The sequence below is a fragment of the Neocloeon triangulifer genome, unplaced genomic scaffold (genome assembly GCF_031216515.1).
Source record: "Neocloeon triangulifer isolate White Clay Creek 2 clone unplaced genomic scaffold, ASM3121651v1 ptg000014l, whole genome shotgun sequence".
Taxonomy (NCBI): Eukaryota; Metazoa; Arthropoda; class Insecta; order Ephemeroptera; family Baetidae; genus Neocloeon; species Neocloeon triangulifer.
Window position 1 is genome coordinate 17,365,112 of NW_026775556.1, and position 16,993 is coordinate 17,382,104.

At 38.9% G+C, this 16,993-nt stretch overlaps 1 protein-coding gene across 7 annotated transcripts; it reads left to right on the forward strand.

Moving 5' to 3' along the window:
* The first annotated feature begins 1,034 nt into the window (after positions 1-1,034).
* Positions 1,035-12,178, forward strand: LOC132199807 (myotubularin-related protein 13). Of its 7 annotated transcripts, none has more exons than XM_059624825.1 (30): positions 1,035-1,170; positions 1,669-1,754; positions 1,847-2,002; positions 2,209-2,352; positions 2,406-2,640; positions 2,700-2,941; positions 3,040-3,549; positions 4,470-4,651; positions 4,779-4,796; positions 4,897-5,008; positions 5,063-5,539; positions 5,593-5,704; positions 5,799-6,232; positions 6,286-6,478; positions 6,540-6,846; positions 6,901-7,097; positions 7,341-7,563; positions 7,616-7,809; positions 7,948-8,197; positions 8,283-8,320; positions 8,384-8,496; positions 8,684-8,965; positions 9,016-9,201; positions 9,260-9,476; positions 9,717-10,053; positions 10,107-10,254; positions 10,363-10,792; positions 10,849-11,046; positions 11,162-11,244; positions 11,302-12,178. In XM_059624825.1, the coding sequence occupies exons 1-30, from the start codon at positions 1,116-1,118 to the stop codon at positions 11,392-11,394; spliced, it is 6,252 nt and encodes a 2,083-aa protein (XP_059480808.1). In that variant the 5' UTR covers positions 1,035-1,115; the 3' UTR covers positions 11,395-12,178. The 7 variants fall into 7 exon arrangements, with proteins under 7 accessions (XP_059480808.1, XP_059480807.1, XP_059480803.1 ...); XM_059624824.1 differs by having other exon boundaries at positions 6,901-6,978; positions 7,033-7,097; positions 8,283-8,496; XM_059624820.1 differs by having other exon boundaries at positions 8,283-8,496.
* The last annotated feature ends 4,815 nt before the right edge of the window (positions 12,179-16,993 follow it).

Consider the following 16,993-nt stretch of genomic DNA (forward strand, 5'->3'; position numbering starts at 1 on the left):
TTATTTGGGAGGTATTTATTTTGTTTGTTTTATTGAAATGCTGCGATATTCATAACATAATAATATTATTTAATCATGTCTAAATTTCTAAAAATTATATCATGATCTAGATTAATTATTATTATTTTATTTAAAAAATATATAATTAAAAAAAAAATTGTGATGGGGAGGGATGCACACTTTGGGCTACACTCAAATCCCTTTAAAAGTCACTGCTATATTAAATGATTATCATATCGATACAACATTTAAAAAAAAATGAAAATTACATTATACTTTTCAAAAGATTTTATTAAGAATTTAAATTTGGCTTTTCCTTGTTGAGGTTTTTTAGATATTTTATTGTTTCGTTGAAAAAAAAAATAATTATTGTACATCGTACAGCTTTGAAAAAATTCTCGCCACAAAAAGTTGGTTGAGAAATTTAAAAAAAAAACACCATAAGAAATCAACTATTGTGGAATTCCTTGACTACAAAACAAAAACAAAAAATAATAATAATTTTTCACTTTTCATTTCAATTCTATTCAGTAATCAGCCCACAAATTAATTCTGACACCGTTTCAGTTTTGGGTTACATCACATCATACTTCAAGCACTAACATTTTTCATAATTCCTCATGCTTTTTGTAAGATGCGCATTGTAGCGTTTATTGTTCATGTCAATCATGTCCGTTCTTGTATAATGTACAGAACTTTACATAACGCGCGCAAACGAGAGCACCAAAACTTGACAGTGTAACTGCGGCCAATAGCGGAACGAGCAGTGGAACGAAAAAGCCCGAAGTTTGCATTCAAATCCGCGAAGGGTGTGGCTAGGTGATTTATAAAGGAGTTTGCAAAATTTAAACACGATCTCTGTATAATCAAGTATAAAATTAATTAAAATATATAAAATTTTGCTTTTCAATTTATAAATGAAAAGTTTTTATTTTTAAATTAATTAAAAAATTTACTAATGCCTGTAATGCTAGTTTTTTATGAGAAGTCTAGTACTCCTGTGTAAAACACCCTAGCAGATGCCTGCGCGACCAGTTGCGCGTGAACAAACATGGCAGCCTGGATGTCGGACTCGGCGCTCGTTTCGTGAACAAAATTCAGTCCAGCGCCTCGCCATGTCACGCTTGGCTGACTATTTCGTGATCGTCGGCTACGACCATGAGAAAGAGAGTAAGTATTGGCTCGCAACGCTGAGATTCGGCCGCCGACGGCGTCAGACACGACCCCGTCGGCAGCTGTTTGTGACATTGACTTTGACTCCTGTCACAGCAGACAGCGAACCGGACCTTCCTTATCCGCGCGAATTGCTCCGTCGAATTTTTATCTAGATACTCCACTTTTTTTTCTTGCTTCGCCGTTTCCTTGTTTACCGGAACGGAATGATGTAGATAATTTTTGCGTCGAATAAATCTGCTTTCACTTTTATGTTATTTTAAAGTATGACGGATTGTGTATATTATTGGATTGTGTTGATGTAATCGAGCAAAAAATGCAGTGAAAGACACTCAACACAACCCGCATTATAAATCTCTCTTAATCTGCGGTCACTTGAACTCCGAACCGGAAAGTAATGTTATTAGTCACGCCGGCGATGACACAACTGGTGTTATTATTTCTTGAAAAATCCTTCAATCCAGCGTTGTTTTTCACGTGTGTTACTTTTTGCAGGAAGCGGCATCAGCAGTGGGGTCATTTTGCAGAGATTCCCAGAAAAAGACTGGCCGGACACACCGTTCATTGACGGAATAGAATGGGTAATAATTTAAATCCTAAATTTTTGAAGCAAAAATTTTCTAAATTTTTTTACATTTTTGTCAAAATTTATTCAAAAAATTTTATTTTTCAGTTTTGCCAACCCCAAGGTTGGTCTCTCTCATCAGAGCGACAAGAGCCGAAGTTCTTTGTTTACGTCTTGACAGACATCGACTGCAACAGACACTACTGTGCGTGCTTGTGCTTCAATGAGACTGTGTCCATTACACCCAGCAAACCCGCTGACGAAGTGAGCATTTCTTTCCTCGTCTTCTTTTCTCTTCTTAATTAATTTCTTTTGTTTGACTTAAACCGCATTCCTTAAGAGATATCTTAGAACCTTTTTTAATTACTCCAAGGTACAAATTTTATTTAAACCTTCCATTCTTCTTTATCATGCTTTTTAATTCCATTGAATTAATTGTTGATATTCTTATTATTGTATTTTTCGAATAGGAAGAGGACAATGTAGAGCTTGAAAGCAATAGGCGGGGAGGCTCACTGACCCGAAACATCCCTGCCATCACCCACCACAGCATTATGTATGCGCCAAAGTGCCTCGTCCTGGTCTCCAGACTCGACTACACAGAAACCTTTAGAGTAATTTTAGTTTAAAATTACATAATTTGTCAATATTTAAAATTTCCAAACAGAACTGCCTGGGCGTGATTTACACAGCGTTCCTCAACGACCCAGGCTCAAATGACTCGAGCATGCCCCTTGAGACTTTGGTCGGCAATATTCTTGGCTGCGTCCAAGTTCCTCCTCCCGGTGGACCTCAAGTCCGCTTCAGCATTGGTGCCGGCGACCGACAGGCCCTCCAACCTCCACTCAGTGCCACCCTGCCTGTCACAGGCTCCTCAGTCAGCCTCTTGTTCCACCAGTTTGGTAAACAAATTCCTGAAGCTGGAAATATGGATTCGGTGTTAATTTAATTTTTTATCTAGGCATTCGAAATGTGCTATCTTTGCTGTGTGCCATCATGACCGAGCACAAAATCCTGTTCCACTCAAAGAGTTACTCTCGCCTAACAGAGGGTTGCCGTGCTCTGATCGCCCTCATGTACCCTTTTAAGCAAAGCCATGTCTACATTCCCCTGCTACCTGCCAACCTGCTCGAGGTTCTTTCCACACCAACCCCATTCCTTATGGGTATTCACTCCTCATTAAAAGGAGAAATCATTGATCTGGTGAGTAAATTATTTTTCGATCCGATAATTAAATTTAATAAAAAAATCACAATTTATCACAAATTATTTTTACAAATACAATGAATTTATTGTTCTAGGCTGATGTTATTGTTGCCGACATGGACGGTGGCGCCCTGACTGTCCCTGAAGGTCTGCACCTTCCTCTTTTGCCTGAGCCACTGCTGACCCAAACTCAGGACGCTCTGATGCTGGTGCTGCAGCCTGAGTTGAGCATTTCCGACCTGGCATTTGCCCCCGTAGCACAGCGACCGCACTCGAGTCAGACAATGCTAGACAAAGAGCTGCGGGCCGTGTTCATGCGCACCCTGGCCAACTTGCTGCAGGGCTACCGCAGCTGCTTGACCATAATTCGAATCCACCCTAAGCCCCTGATCACATTCAATAAGGCTGCCTTCCTGAGTGAACGAGGCCTGACCGAGTGCGACTTTACCACCAGACTGCTCGACTGCATGTTTTATACAGGGTTTGTGCAAGAACGAGGGCCCCCGTGGAGGGTGTGTGACCTTTGGGATGAACTTTATAGCAACCTGGGAGAGCAACTGAGGCAGGAGGGGCAGGACCCCAGCCTCGTTCTCACTCACATACAGGTGAATATTTTATTGAAATTTTCTTCCTTCTCATTTTAAATCGTTGGAAGTTGGTATATTTGCGTAGAGACACACTCGCAATCAGGTTGATATTTTTGTCTAACTAGTTTTGTCCCCAATAAAGAGAAGCGAGAAAAAATTATTTGCTGGCGGCAAGACAAGCGTTGCGGTTTGTGGTCTGAAAGCTTTCCCTTGTAGGGATCACTTTACCCAGCATGGGAATCAAAATCGCGTTTGCTTCTACTGTTACAATGCAATGCCAACAGCTCGTTTTACAAACTGGATAAACTTTTGACGCAATTTTTAATTATTTATTTAACCATGTGGATTAGAAACGCTGCTCGCAACCGCAGTGAACCACTACTTCCTCCCGATGCCTCAATAGCTCTCTGTTTTTTTCTTTATCTGCGTTGGACATATGTTTCTGTTGACTCACTACTATGCAGATAAGCACTATCTACAGGAATCCAGAAAGAGAAGCTCAAGTGTAAAACCATTCAGTGATTAGCCAGCTGCTCGATCAATTGACGAGACCCATTAAAGGCCAATCAGACATCTCGGCACGCCGTGCATTCCAATTATCATTGCAGTTGACAGCTGCTGCCGTGCTTGAACAATAATTCACATACATATCAGTACTTGTGGGTACATCATGTTTAGATCAAAGTACACAGTATAGGAATTAATGAAAAAAATAATAAAATAGAAAAAATTAATCTTTTTAATAATGCTTTTTTTAGTGTATCATAAAAATAGATGAGCTTTTGACTAATTTTATATTAAACGTGATTATATATATCTCTTCAAAAGTTTTTTAATTTAATTTTTTCAAATGAGAATTTGGAATTTCGTTAGCTTTGTCAAACTGTAGAAAATGTAAAAAGCTAGGGTATGTTTTAAATTTTTATGTTATTTTCCAGGACTTGGCAAAGAAGTTGCACGTCAATGAGAACCCAAACCCGCAGCCCTATGTTCAAAAAATTGGCCGACCCCCTGAAGGCGCCTCTTCCAGAATTCACCAACCAAAGTTTCCATTGCTCTCGTCTGAAAACGTTCAAAAAATCATTGATGATGAGCTTACCAAATTCAGTCTGAAGTCGAGGTTTGTCAATTTTTGCTGCCCTAATTGCTAGCTAATTTGTTTTTTATCTTCTTTTCCCCACTCATTCTTGCTAAACTGTGACTCGTGTGTTCCATGCTCTCTCATCGCTTTGCACTCTCAAAAATAGCACTGGTGAACTGGGCTGGTAAGCAAGTTTTAAATCTGCTTCAGCCTTATACTGTTCTCTGTAGCACTTTTAACATCTTGTATTTTAATCCTCGTAACTGATTCATAATTCCGTGCAGGCTGGACTCAATGCGCACAAGTCAGCCAAGAATCGTTCCAATGGGTGCTTTGGTCAGCAACATCCAGGACTCCAATAGGCAGATAATAACAAACTCGGCCAGAAGATTAGAAGTATTAATTTTCACTTTATTTGGAATAAAAATTTAAAGTACTTATTTCTTCCAGGTTTTGAAAAATTGCATTAATTGCATTTTTGAAAACAAAATCTCTGATGCTAGAAAAACGTTCCCAGCAGTATTAAGGGCGCTCAAGGCAAAGCAGGCTCGACTGGCTCTCTGCACAGAACTTTCCCAGCATGTGTTGGGGAACAAAGCCATGCTTGAACACCAGCAGTTTGACCTGATTGTCAGGTTGATGAATTGTGCCCTGCAAGATGACTCGGTTATGGACGGACACGGTGTAGCTGCAGCTCTTCTTCCTCTGGCAACGGCATTTTGCCGGAAACTCTGCACCGGTGTTATACAGTTTGCCTACACTTGCATCCAGGACCACAAAATATGGAAGAACCAACTGTTCTGGGAGTGTTCATTTTACCACGATGTGCAGAAGGACATCAAAGCTTTGTACCTGAGCAAACCCGAGGCATTTAGTAACAGCCCAATAATGAGGAGATCCATGGAAAGAGAGCCTCCACTCAGTCCGGTTCGTTCAATGATTAAAATATTTAAAACTTTACATCTATTCGCATTTTTTAGGGCAAGGAATATCCTTGGAAGGACCGTAGGTCACCTTACGTCAGACAGATTGAACCTTCGGCATTGGAAATTGCAGCTGAACAAATGAGAGTTTGGGGAAACTTTGATCCTGGTAAGTCTAGATCATATGTAAAAAGTGCAGCCTTATTCAAATTTAATAGATTTAAAGGGCAGATTATGTGTAATAAAAAAATCACTTAAAATAGCCTTACTTACAGAGAAACAGAAGGAATACATTAGCAGCGAAGAGTCGACACTTTACAGTCAAGCAATACATTATGCAAACCGCATGGTTTACCTTCTGGTACCTCTTGACATAGGAGCCAAGTCCCAACACAACCACCGTGATAGACATCACGGGGACGACGACGACCGTGCCAGCAACAGCATCACAAATAGCATGATTGAGAGTGACAGCCTGGATGCCGAGTCCGGCTTTGAGGAGCAGGACCCAAGTGAAATTGGCAACAATGTTATTAAGACAGTCACTCGGTTTGTGGACAAAGTCAGCACTGAGGGTAATGTAAGTGCCGAGCACATCAGGAGCCTTCACCAGATGATCCCCGGCGTGGTTCACATGCATGTCGAGACACTTGAAGCTGTTCACAGAGAGTCGAAGAGACTTCCTCCTGTGCAAAAGGTGAATTTCATTGAAAATATTCACAAATTTATTCACATTTTGTTCATTTCAAGCCTAAAATCATGGAGCCCACTATGCTGCCTGGAGAAATGCCAATCGTTGAGAATCTCCGAGTATTCCTTCTTCCTGATGGCAGAGAGGACCCTAGTGGTGCCCTTGGTGGTCCTACCTTGCTTCCAGCAGAGGGAGCTCTGTTTCTTACAAATTACCGTGTAGTGTTCCGAGGCACACCATGTGATCCATATGGTATTTAAATGTTATTTTACCTTTGTGGTCAATCTTAATGTAATCAATTAACATTTTTAAGTTTCCGAGCATGTAATTGTACGTGCATTCCCAATCACCACTCTGACCAAGGAGAAGAGGATAAGTGGTGTTCACATTCAATCCAGTTTGGACCAAATGGTGCAAGAGGGTCTTCAATTGCGTTCGTGCACCTTCCAGCTAATCAAAGTGGCCTTCGATGAGGAGGTGACCACGGAAATGATCGAGGCCTTCCGAAAGTCTCTGCACAAAGCCAAAAACCCGATGCACCCATTCCAGTACTTTGCCTTAAATGGTCACGCCATACCAGAGACGATTGTCAAAGATAAGGAAAAGAATGCGACTTTGAAGTAAAACAACCTTTCAAAGGAGTTTTAAATAAATTACCAATCTATTTATTTCAGGGGTTTTGCCAAGAAAACACTCTTGAAAACAGCACGGAAAGCTGGATTGAAGTCGAAGAGCACATCAAAAAAGCAGAGGTATGTTCTGCCCAACATGGGAGGAAACAATAACAAGTACCTGACCTCACCTAGCCGCATGAGCCTGCCTCCAAATGGCTTTGACCTTAGCGAGTACCCTGAAGAAGATAACGAGTCAAGTAAGTTATGAATAATACACGAAATATGCATCTTTTTGGAGAGAAAATAGATTTTATTCAGATAGTTAGCTTAGCTTAACTAACAAAATCTTTGCTCTTCACCTTTTGCTTACCTCAGGAGAAGATCGTGAGTATTTTGCTTAGGCTGTTTAGCTGGAATGTTTTAAAATTTTAAGCCTCTCTTGTTCTTTAATTAATTATGACTATTTTATATATTGTGTTAATTAATTTTATGAATTTTAGTTCTGGAAGAAATGGATTTGGTGCTTCCCTCTGGCTCTCCAGCACTGTCTGATGCAAAAACCCTTGAGCGCCTTTCTGAAAGGAGCTACGTTCGAGATTGGAGCCGTCTAGGCTTCTGTTCCGATTCATCAACCTCTGTCCTCAGCAACGGTACCATGAACCGGCAGAGGACTGACCCTTTCAGGATCACCACTGTCAATCATGCTCACATGGTGTGCTATAGGTAAAAGAGAATACCATTGGTGGGTTTTAGTTTTAATTCTAATTTTCTACAGCTATCCGGCAATGCTTGTTGTTCCCTACAATGTGTCCGACGATAGTATTAGGCGATTGACTAGGTGCCACAGAGGATCAAGAATCCCTGTTATTACATGGAGACACCCCAGGACCAAAGCTTTGCTTCTTAGAGGCTCCAGTTTCCATGGTAAAGGCGTGATTGGCATGTTCAAAGGCCACCAAGCAACTACAGGTATTTATACTTAAGTAGAACGTATTTCCCCCTCGATTAGATTATTTACTTATTTTTAATTTTGTTTGGTGTTGACTTTCTATGTTATATTTTTGTTACGTTATATCACGTGACATTAAAAAACTTTGAATATTACAGTTTCTACTTCCGAGTCTGTTGCTTCTAATATCGAGCAGGAAAAATTCTTGAATTCTATCGTGCAAGCAACACCGTCTGCATTTTTGAAACAAGGTTCTTCAGCTTGGGGAATGACAGAAAGCAGCTTGAGCATTGATTCGCTCCTCATTACTGTTGACCCTGAACACCACTCAATTCACGGCACCACTCCTGAGCAAACAAGGAAAACTGCCAGCAATCCATTCAGCAAGATGGTTGCAGGCACCCTTGGGTAAGATTTGAAATCTTCCCATTCTTTCGTTAGAATCGGTACAATTTTTTACTGAGTAAAATATTTTTATTTCTGTTTATTTCAGACGCAAAAGTGGAGGCAAAACAGCTTCAATGGCTTTTGGTAGGTGGGGTTCTTTGAAGGATAGGCGCCAGAGCTCACAAGCCTCTCTTCCAACCCTAACAGTTCCTCCGAAGAGCTCGCAGAGATACTCAACCGACTCAGACTCTGGCACCGAGTGCGTTCACACCCTGCAAAGAGCAGCCCTTTACATTTTCGGAGAGAAGTCTCAAATGAAGGTAAATTAACAATGTGTTTGGTGCTCCAACCAAGAAAAATTAAAATACTCCTACTCTGACTCTCTCCCTACAGGATACTAACTAACATGAACCTAACTAAATTTATCCCAACATTCTCATAAATTCAGAACTTAAAATCAAAATTTTACTGGAGAATTTGCAAATTTTTAAACTTTGTCTATTATAGGGTGTCAAAACAGACTCTGGGCAGAAGATCGACTTTATTCCTGTAGAGTATTTTGAGGTTAAAAACACTAAGAACGCATTCAAGAAGCTCATGCGCGCTTGTGTACCGAGTTCTGTATCTTCTGAGCCCGACCAGACTTTTGCCAAATTGATCGAAGGTTCAGAGTGGCTGCTGCAGCTACAGGGTGTGATGCAACTGGCTGGTGCTGCAGTTGATCTGCTTGACGTGCAGGGATCCTCTGTGATGATTTGTCTTGAAGACGGCATGGATATCACTGCACAGGTAATCACAAAATTTATCAATAGGAAAAAAGTTAAAAGATTTTACTTCAGATTTCTTCTGTGGCTCAAATCTGCCTTGACCCCTACTACAGAACTCTGGGAGGGTTCAGAGTACTTATTGAAAAGGAGTGGCTTGCTTTTGGCCACAAGTTCGCCCAGCGAAGCACCTTGACCGAGGACAGCGCAGAATCTGGTTTTGCTCCTATTTTCCTTCAATTTCTAGATATAGTTCACCAGGTAATTAACAATTAATATTATGAAAAGAAAATGTAACCTTATGTATTTTTCTAAATAGATCCAGAAGCAGTTTCCTTTGGCATTTGAGTTCAATGATTTCTTCCTCCGGTTCCTGGCGTACCACTATGTCTCATGTAGATTCCGAACATTCCTCTTTGATTCTGAGAGGGAACGAGTTATGAACGGAATCGCAGCTCTCGACGACAAACGTGGCTCGCTGTCTTCTCATTACAAGGGAGTTGACACTGGTTCAGATGATGACTCCTTCTATCCCGGTAAATATTTAAATGCACAAAAAATTTTTACCAAAGCTTAATGGAATCTTTAAAATAATTGAAAAAATTCATATGCTTTTAGTAATACCAAACTTTGAATTTCTGGGTGAGCTTTAAATTTAAAAGTTTCTTTTTAATTAGCTTGCTATTATGTTAATAGGAACTTATACTTAATATTCCGTTATAAATAAAATTTATCAACGTATTATTTGTCTCCAATTCTGATTGAAATAATTTAAGGTGGACGTCTTGCTGGCCAATCTCCTAGCACCCCGAATCTGGGCCAGTCAGTTTTTGATTACATTGAGAAGCAGCACGCCCGTTCACCCATTTTCTACAACTTCTTGTACATGCCCGACTCCGATAACTCAATTTTGAGGCCGCAGTCGCACCTGAGCAGCCTTGAGGTGTGGGAGTATTACCTGGGCGAAGAGCTCTGCCACGGGGCAAGCTACGACCTGGAAATTGTGCAGCAAGATGCAGCCACTGCAGAAGGAGACAAGGAAATTGCTTCTATCAGCTCTGACAGTGGCCGAAGCATGATTAACAAAAATGTTGGCCGGTTGGTCACATTTGGGTAATTAATATAAATTAATGTTTAAGAATTTAAATCACAACTTATAAATTTAGGTATGATGGTGTTCCACAATGCATACCAGACTCCTTCTCTTATTTGCTGGAGGAAACACACCGATGTGAAATTGATCTAGAGAGGCTACCTCAAAAGTGGAGGCAAATTTGGGATAAACTGGAATTGCCACCTACAGACTCATTCAATGTAAGTTTTTATTTTACGAAAAAAATTATTAAACGGTATAAAGATAAAAAGTTATCCTTTTTCAAAATAAAAATATTGAAAGGAAATTAAAAATTCAAGCATTTTCAGAGTCGCCATCAGTCGTTCACTCAGCAGTTAGTTCGTCTGCATGGCCGACTGACGCACAAACGGTCCACCATAGAGATTCTCATGAGAGGCAAGTTGGTGAATGCTGCTCTGGACACAGCCAGTGTGACTGGCAGTGCGGCCAGCAGCACCGTGGGCGCTGTGGCAGCAGCTAGTGGCTACTCTCGGCCGCACCGCTTCGACCACTACGACTTCCGCACACCGAGCTATTGCGACCAATGTTCCAACATTCTGTGGGGACCTGTCAAAACTGGTGTCAAATGCAAGGACTGTGGCTACAGCTGCCACGAAAAGTGTGTCGAGGGCATCACCAAGAATTGCTCCAAGTTCCGGCCAGTGTCCACCGTGGAGAACTCGCACATGCCTGCAGGCAATAAACATGTTGGAGAAGACACCAGATCTGTCAATTCAAGTGATATTTTTTTTTTAATTTGAAAGATACAAAAATAAATTTTTTTGCCATTTTAGATGTTACCCCCTCAAACCAGCAGTATTATGACCAGTACTCCTCAAATGTAGCCGAAAACCGAACACACGAGGGCTATTTGTACAAACGAGGTGCTCTTCTCAAAGGATGGAAGATGCGCTGGTTTGTGCTTGACTCGATAAAGCATCAGCTCAGATACTACGACTGCATGGAAGACACAGCTTGCAAGGGGGTTATTGGTGAGCAAAATTTTTAGATTTGAATTTTAAAACGTAAAAAATCTCCTTTCTTAAGCTCTTTAAAAAAAATAAACAATAGAATATTATTTCAACCCTGAAACCAAATTCATTTCAGATCTGGCAGATGTCGCATCAGTTTTCCAAGCGCCACCTGCACCTGTACCTCCTAAGAAAACGGACGACAAATCTTTCTTTGATGTATGTAAATTAACAACTTTCATTGTATGTTTCTAAAATATTTTGTGTCTGATGCAGGTGAAAACTAGTCGAAGAACCTATAATTTCTGTGCCAGCAACGAAGCTGCAGCTCTAGAGTGGATAGAGAAAATTCAAGCCTGTCTTCAGTAAGCCAGAACTTGCCCACTCTCCTTACAAACAAACTTGTTGTCCTATGTGCTCTGTTGATGATTTTCAGATGCTTTTAAGCTCTCTCACTCTCCTAAGTAATATATTATGATTATTGTTATTGAATGAATTGATTTATAATATGATTACGAACATATCAGCCAAACAAGAATAATGGGGAAATTTAAACCAGGCCACAAATTCACAAGCCAATTTGAATAGGGATTCTTTCGGACGGTTTTCAGCTCAGTGTGGTCACAATAACATGAGGAGACACAATAGTGCTTGTAAGACTGATCTGGGAAATACACACACTTTTTAAAGCATGACAACCGCTGTGGCCAATAAATAATTGTGATAATAAATTTAAACCAACCACACTTCATTACTTCAAGGTGTCGATTATAATTGATTTGGAGGGTCCTGCCCTTTTGTAAATAGAAAGAGCAAAATTACAAGGGATCAAAATTTAAATTCGTATCAATCTAGTGTTTTAAAACACAAAATAATACGGGGCCTCCAAGTTGCATAATTATTTCTTAGTGGATAATCAGGACAATGCATTTAGACGGCAAAATCATCTGGGGCTTTATGAATTCTAATTTTATCTCTGTGGGTTTGGTAACGGAACCTGCTTACCAATTTGTAGTAATTTGATCTATTTAATGGCCAAATTTTTATTAAGGCACTTCATTTGTGCTACTTTCGTAAGCACAAAAAAATTCATGCTGTTTGTAAATAATATTAATTACGTTTGGTTTGAGTGATGTCAAAAATGTTTTTTTTTTTAATTTAAAAACAATACTCATTGAAACGAGTCAAAATTATATTTTATTTTAAACATTGTAGTCAAAGAAATGCCACGGCTCTCTTTTAATCTCTTGTTCATTCCTCTATTAAACAACCCCAATTCCAATCAATGTATCATTAATGGTTTCCACAAAAATTTGAAACGGACAGCAGCCATGTTTCCAACTATATTTATAATTTAATAAGCAGTTTCATATAACACAAGTGCAATTAATTGAAGCTTTTGACGTTCAGACTATTAGTGCTTGTCTCTCACTTTTCTGTGTTTTGTATAATGCATAATGTCACCGTCACTGCAGCAGCAGCAAGAACATTTTTCCAACGTCACCAACAAGAAGATTTTTGCATTGTTCTCGCCATAAGTTGATTGATTTCCATGTCATTTCCTAATAAACTGTAAGATCACAACTTGTTACAAGATCAGAAAATAATCATGTATTTATTTTTAATTCCCTGAAAATATTTTAGCAGTATTTTAATTGAAAATCTTTCCCAAATCAAGATACATCATCTGGACATTTGAACATTAAAAAATAATAGGCAAAGCCTACACAAATTTGAGAGGAAAGATAATGCAAATTTTTAACAAAAGCTTTTGAGGAAAAATTAAATTTTTTATTCTGTGAGTGAAATGTAATAGATTTTTAGTAAAAAATTTATTGAATCTGATATCCTCTTAAATTATGATCTACTCGGATCTACTTTTAACAAAAGACGCATGATGATCGTCTAATTCGCAATTGGTTGACGGTGTTGACACTTTTGAGAAGGACGAGGCTCGGAGGCATGCAGCAGAAAGTGCAACTCGTGCAGAAAGACAAACTCTCTTTGGCGAAAGACAAAGGGCGGCTGGCTGCTTTTCGCGTCGCGTCTCAATAATAAACACAAATATAGACAAGCAGTCTGCGAGCTGCGACGGCACACAAAATAATGCGCTTCTGGCTAATTAAGCCTGTGTTGTGTGTGTGTCTTTTGAGCGCCGCGCCGCCGTCGCTGCGAATTTCTCCGGCAGACGCAAACACTCGACTTGGCTTTAAAATTTTTTACTCCTACGTACACATGTATAGGAAGGCAAACAGGCAGCAGAAAAATGATGCGCCGCATATAAATGTGCACCAGTCAGCGCGAAATTGTGTTGAATAAGAAAAACGCCGAGACGTACGCGAGTTAAGAGCGTGCGGCGCGAATTATCTCTCTCTCGGCACAGCCTCTCGTACAAAATTGTTTTGTCAAACATTCAGTATACATAGAAGACTGCACATCTCGCTCGTGTTACACAGAGCAACTCTTTTCACTCCGCACTTTTTGAGGCGCGTTCGTCTTTCTGCTGATGTTGCAAAATGAACACCTGCACTCGAATAAAGGGAATAAAGAACAGTATAAATTCCGGCCGTGTTTCAAATTCAAATTAAAGCAGCTAGCTCTCTAAGACTGGCATAATATTTAATTATTCAATTTATTAGAATAAGAATTCACAGTAAATTATTATCAAATATAGATTAGATATTAATAGAAAAATATTAAAATGATTAAAATAACACATTTTAAATCAGATCAGGATTAGACATTTTTCTATTTTAAAATTTATTCTGCTCTTGCCATTATAATTTTTTATCCGTATTTTTCTGCAACAAACCTTAATTATACGCGATGCAAAATGCCATCACGCGGTATTTAAAAGACTGCAACATGGAACACAATAGCACCCTCTCTTTTCTCCTCTGCGTGCCATGAAATATTACTCTTTGGTTTTTGTGGCGAATTGCTGAGAACTGCGAGGGGTGCGTGATCGAGAGTGTGTTGATATTTAAGCACATAGCACGATGTATGACGATCCCCCGAAAGCGCGCAGGGGTGAAAGACACCTGTGCATTTCATTGTCTTTCCGCCGCGACTCCGCTTCGTTACATTATGTGAGTCATCGTCTCTTCGAGAGCCGCTCTATGTATCATATAAGCAAGCGCGTTGGCGAAACTGCAGTGTATATGAGAACGGTATTATAACGAAATTCAATGCAAAGAAAAATAGGGGTGTCAGACTGAAAACGATACCAAAAGTGCTGGACAATGAAAAGATTAAGCCTTAAAGATTAAAAATAAAAGAATAAAGAAATGCAGAGGGAGATTTTTATAAATAACTAGAATATTTTATATTTGAAAATTAAATCAAAAGTTTCGTTTCATATATCAAATTAAAAAAAATAATTACACAACGAAGGATAATTTTTATGAATTTCATGAATTTGTAAGCCTAGCTTCGTTCATTCTCCATATGAATTTTTTTCCCATTATTTAAAAAATATATATATTATTTTTCACTCTGGCTGGTGTGTCCGCAGATATATATACCAATTATATACTGTTCTATAATTTTTTCATAAGTGACTAGCAAGGCTAGATTTTATTTAAGGAAGTAAGTAAATATTTTTGTTAAATCAGTTCATTGCTAATTAACCACGAGACAGTCTTAATACGCTTAATACTGTTTTTTTTTTTTTTAAATTATTTTTTCCTACGTCTATGAAAGATTTTTTAATTTTAGTATTTTGCGTTTGATTGGAATTTTCTCCACTCAATATCTGCCAAGATTGCGTAAGTTTTTGGAACCGGGCAGTGTGTGTCCATCTATAATTAATTTCCCTTCCTTTTTTTTTGTATAAATATCTTGTCTATTAGATCGCACCATTAATTATGCCGCGCTGGCCGCGGCTCGCACAAAAACAGGCAGGAACCTGTCTGCGAGCAGATCCAGGGGCGAGATAAGACCATCGCAGCACAGGGAGGAAATAAAAAGAGTGCATTGACGTCGCGACGCGGTGCTTTTTTTGGCGACACGCCATGGCGAATCAAAGGCCGTGTCGGTAAAAATGAAATCAAGTCGCCGACGAGGATTTTTCCAGCGCCTTGTGCAAATAAGAAAACCGTGCTTTTTGATTAATTATCTTTCCCTCTCCTCAAGATGCAGTTTTCAATTTCAATGGGGATTAATTTCGATGTTAATTCAGAACCAGCCTCCCTTTATTATTGAAATTCGAATTGCATCTATGCCAGGTACTTTTATTTGTCGGTGTCGGTAAATGGTTTAAAAAGAAGATAATTCAAGTCTGAAGAGATTGAGCGACATCCGGATGATTTATGATCAGAGTTGGAGGAAAAAGGAAAAGAGACATACAGGGTCTGGTTAAATAAACACAGACCCACCAAAGAGAGAGTCGATCTAAAATCCCTTTGAGTTCTTTGATTAACTTGTACAGAAATATTTGAGAAATTTAAATTTTCATCACTAAATCAAAATATTATATGTTATTATCCCAATATCCCAAAATTTTGCATCCGTTACACATTAATCATTTCTTTAATTTAAATTTAATTTCAGAGTTTGATTAATTACTGCGTAATAATGATGTCATGTTCAGAAAATTTCATTATTTTCTAATTTAAAATTATCCCTCTTCCTTTTTCGATATGTGTCCGAAATTCTCCCTCACCTCCCCTCGCAGAGCAATAAATCAAAAAGTTGTCTCCAAAGTCTCTCTGTACACAGCCAACCCCACGCATCTCATTCTCTTTTTTTCCTGTTTATTCCCTCCCGCTCTGCGCTCTGCAGAGCTTTTTTTGGGGGAAATGCCCTCCACTTTTCCTCCTAATAAAATCTCGGCACCAAAATAAACACCTGTTGGAAATGCACCTTTATGCGTTCGAGACACTCGCGCTCCGAATATATAAAACGAGGAGCGAACCGTTGGGGCCGACAAGAGCACTATATGAACAGCACCTGTGTGCTCGAGAAGCGACGATGATCTTTATTTTATTGTGTATCATTTCACTTCCCCGCACCGAATAAGCTGCTATCGCACGTAGAGATCGTCTTCTGATTGTTAAAACCCGAGAACAAAGTGGATTTCGTCAGACAAGTTCGGGGTAATAAAATGGAAATATAATATTGTCCTGCGTTTTACCTTTAGATTTTCCTTTTACAGTAAAAATTGATTGCATTTAAAAAAGTAATTTTAAACTTCTCAAAAAACCTTTTTTGCGTTTAACAAGTAAATAATTTTTATAGTTTTTTTTTTGTTAAACTTAATTTTAAAATATAATTTTTGTACAAATTTGAATGGGTTTTAATTTTTTATATATTTTTTTAATTCTAGCTCTGCAATGCCAATACAAACAAAATATATTTAAGAAAAAGACATTGACTCTTAGAAATAATAAAATTATTTAAATAATTTGAAATATATAGTGTTTTCATATATTAACTGCTTTTTAAATAGTTTTGGTTTGGCCATTAATAATATTTTGGTAAATTTTTCCATCAATAAAAGATATTTTGTTCCACGTGGTAAATTAATTGTGTGACAGTTGAGCTGAGTTGAACGTTGAACTAGGGGAAGATTTACAACTGCAAAGGTCTAATCTCTCTCTCGTCAGAGCTCAAAGTCGGCTGCAAATTAATCCGAACATTGTTTGACCAGCGACTTGTGTGTTTTTTTCTCTGCGCGAAAGACCAAGGAGCAATTTGCCTGGTCTGTTTGCTCATGGGTGTCGATTCTTAACTGATTTTGGTGGCGGAGGAGGAACGATATGGTCGGGATGGATAGCTTCTTGATTACATTTCATGTTTGTCTTGTGTGCGCAGTGCCCGGCACAAAATAAAAACGCCCCGTCCGGCCGGACAATAAATAAATCTCTCCGGGCGCTTTTCCTTTCTTGTGTGTACTTTGTCAGCCACATGATTTTTTTTCTATCTCTCTCTTTCTTCTTAATTTTTTTTCTCCTCCTCGCCTTTGATG

Excerpts from the sequence above, each read along its gene's own strand:
- LOC132199807 (XM_059624820.1), top strand. The coding sequence starts at position 1,116 with ATGTCACGCTTGGCTGACTATTTCGTGATCGTCGGCTACGACCATGAG. Across the intron at positions 2,353-2,405 it reads ACTACACAGAAACCTTTAGA|AACTGCCTGGGCGTGATTTA; the intron begins GTAATTTTAGTT and ends ATTTCCAAACAG. Across the intron at positions 10,255-10,362 it reads CACCTACAGACTCATTCAAT|AGTCGCCATCAGTCGTTCAC; the intron begins GTAAGTTTTTAT and ends AAGCATTTTCAG.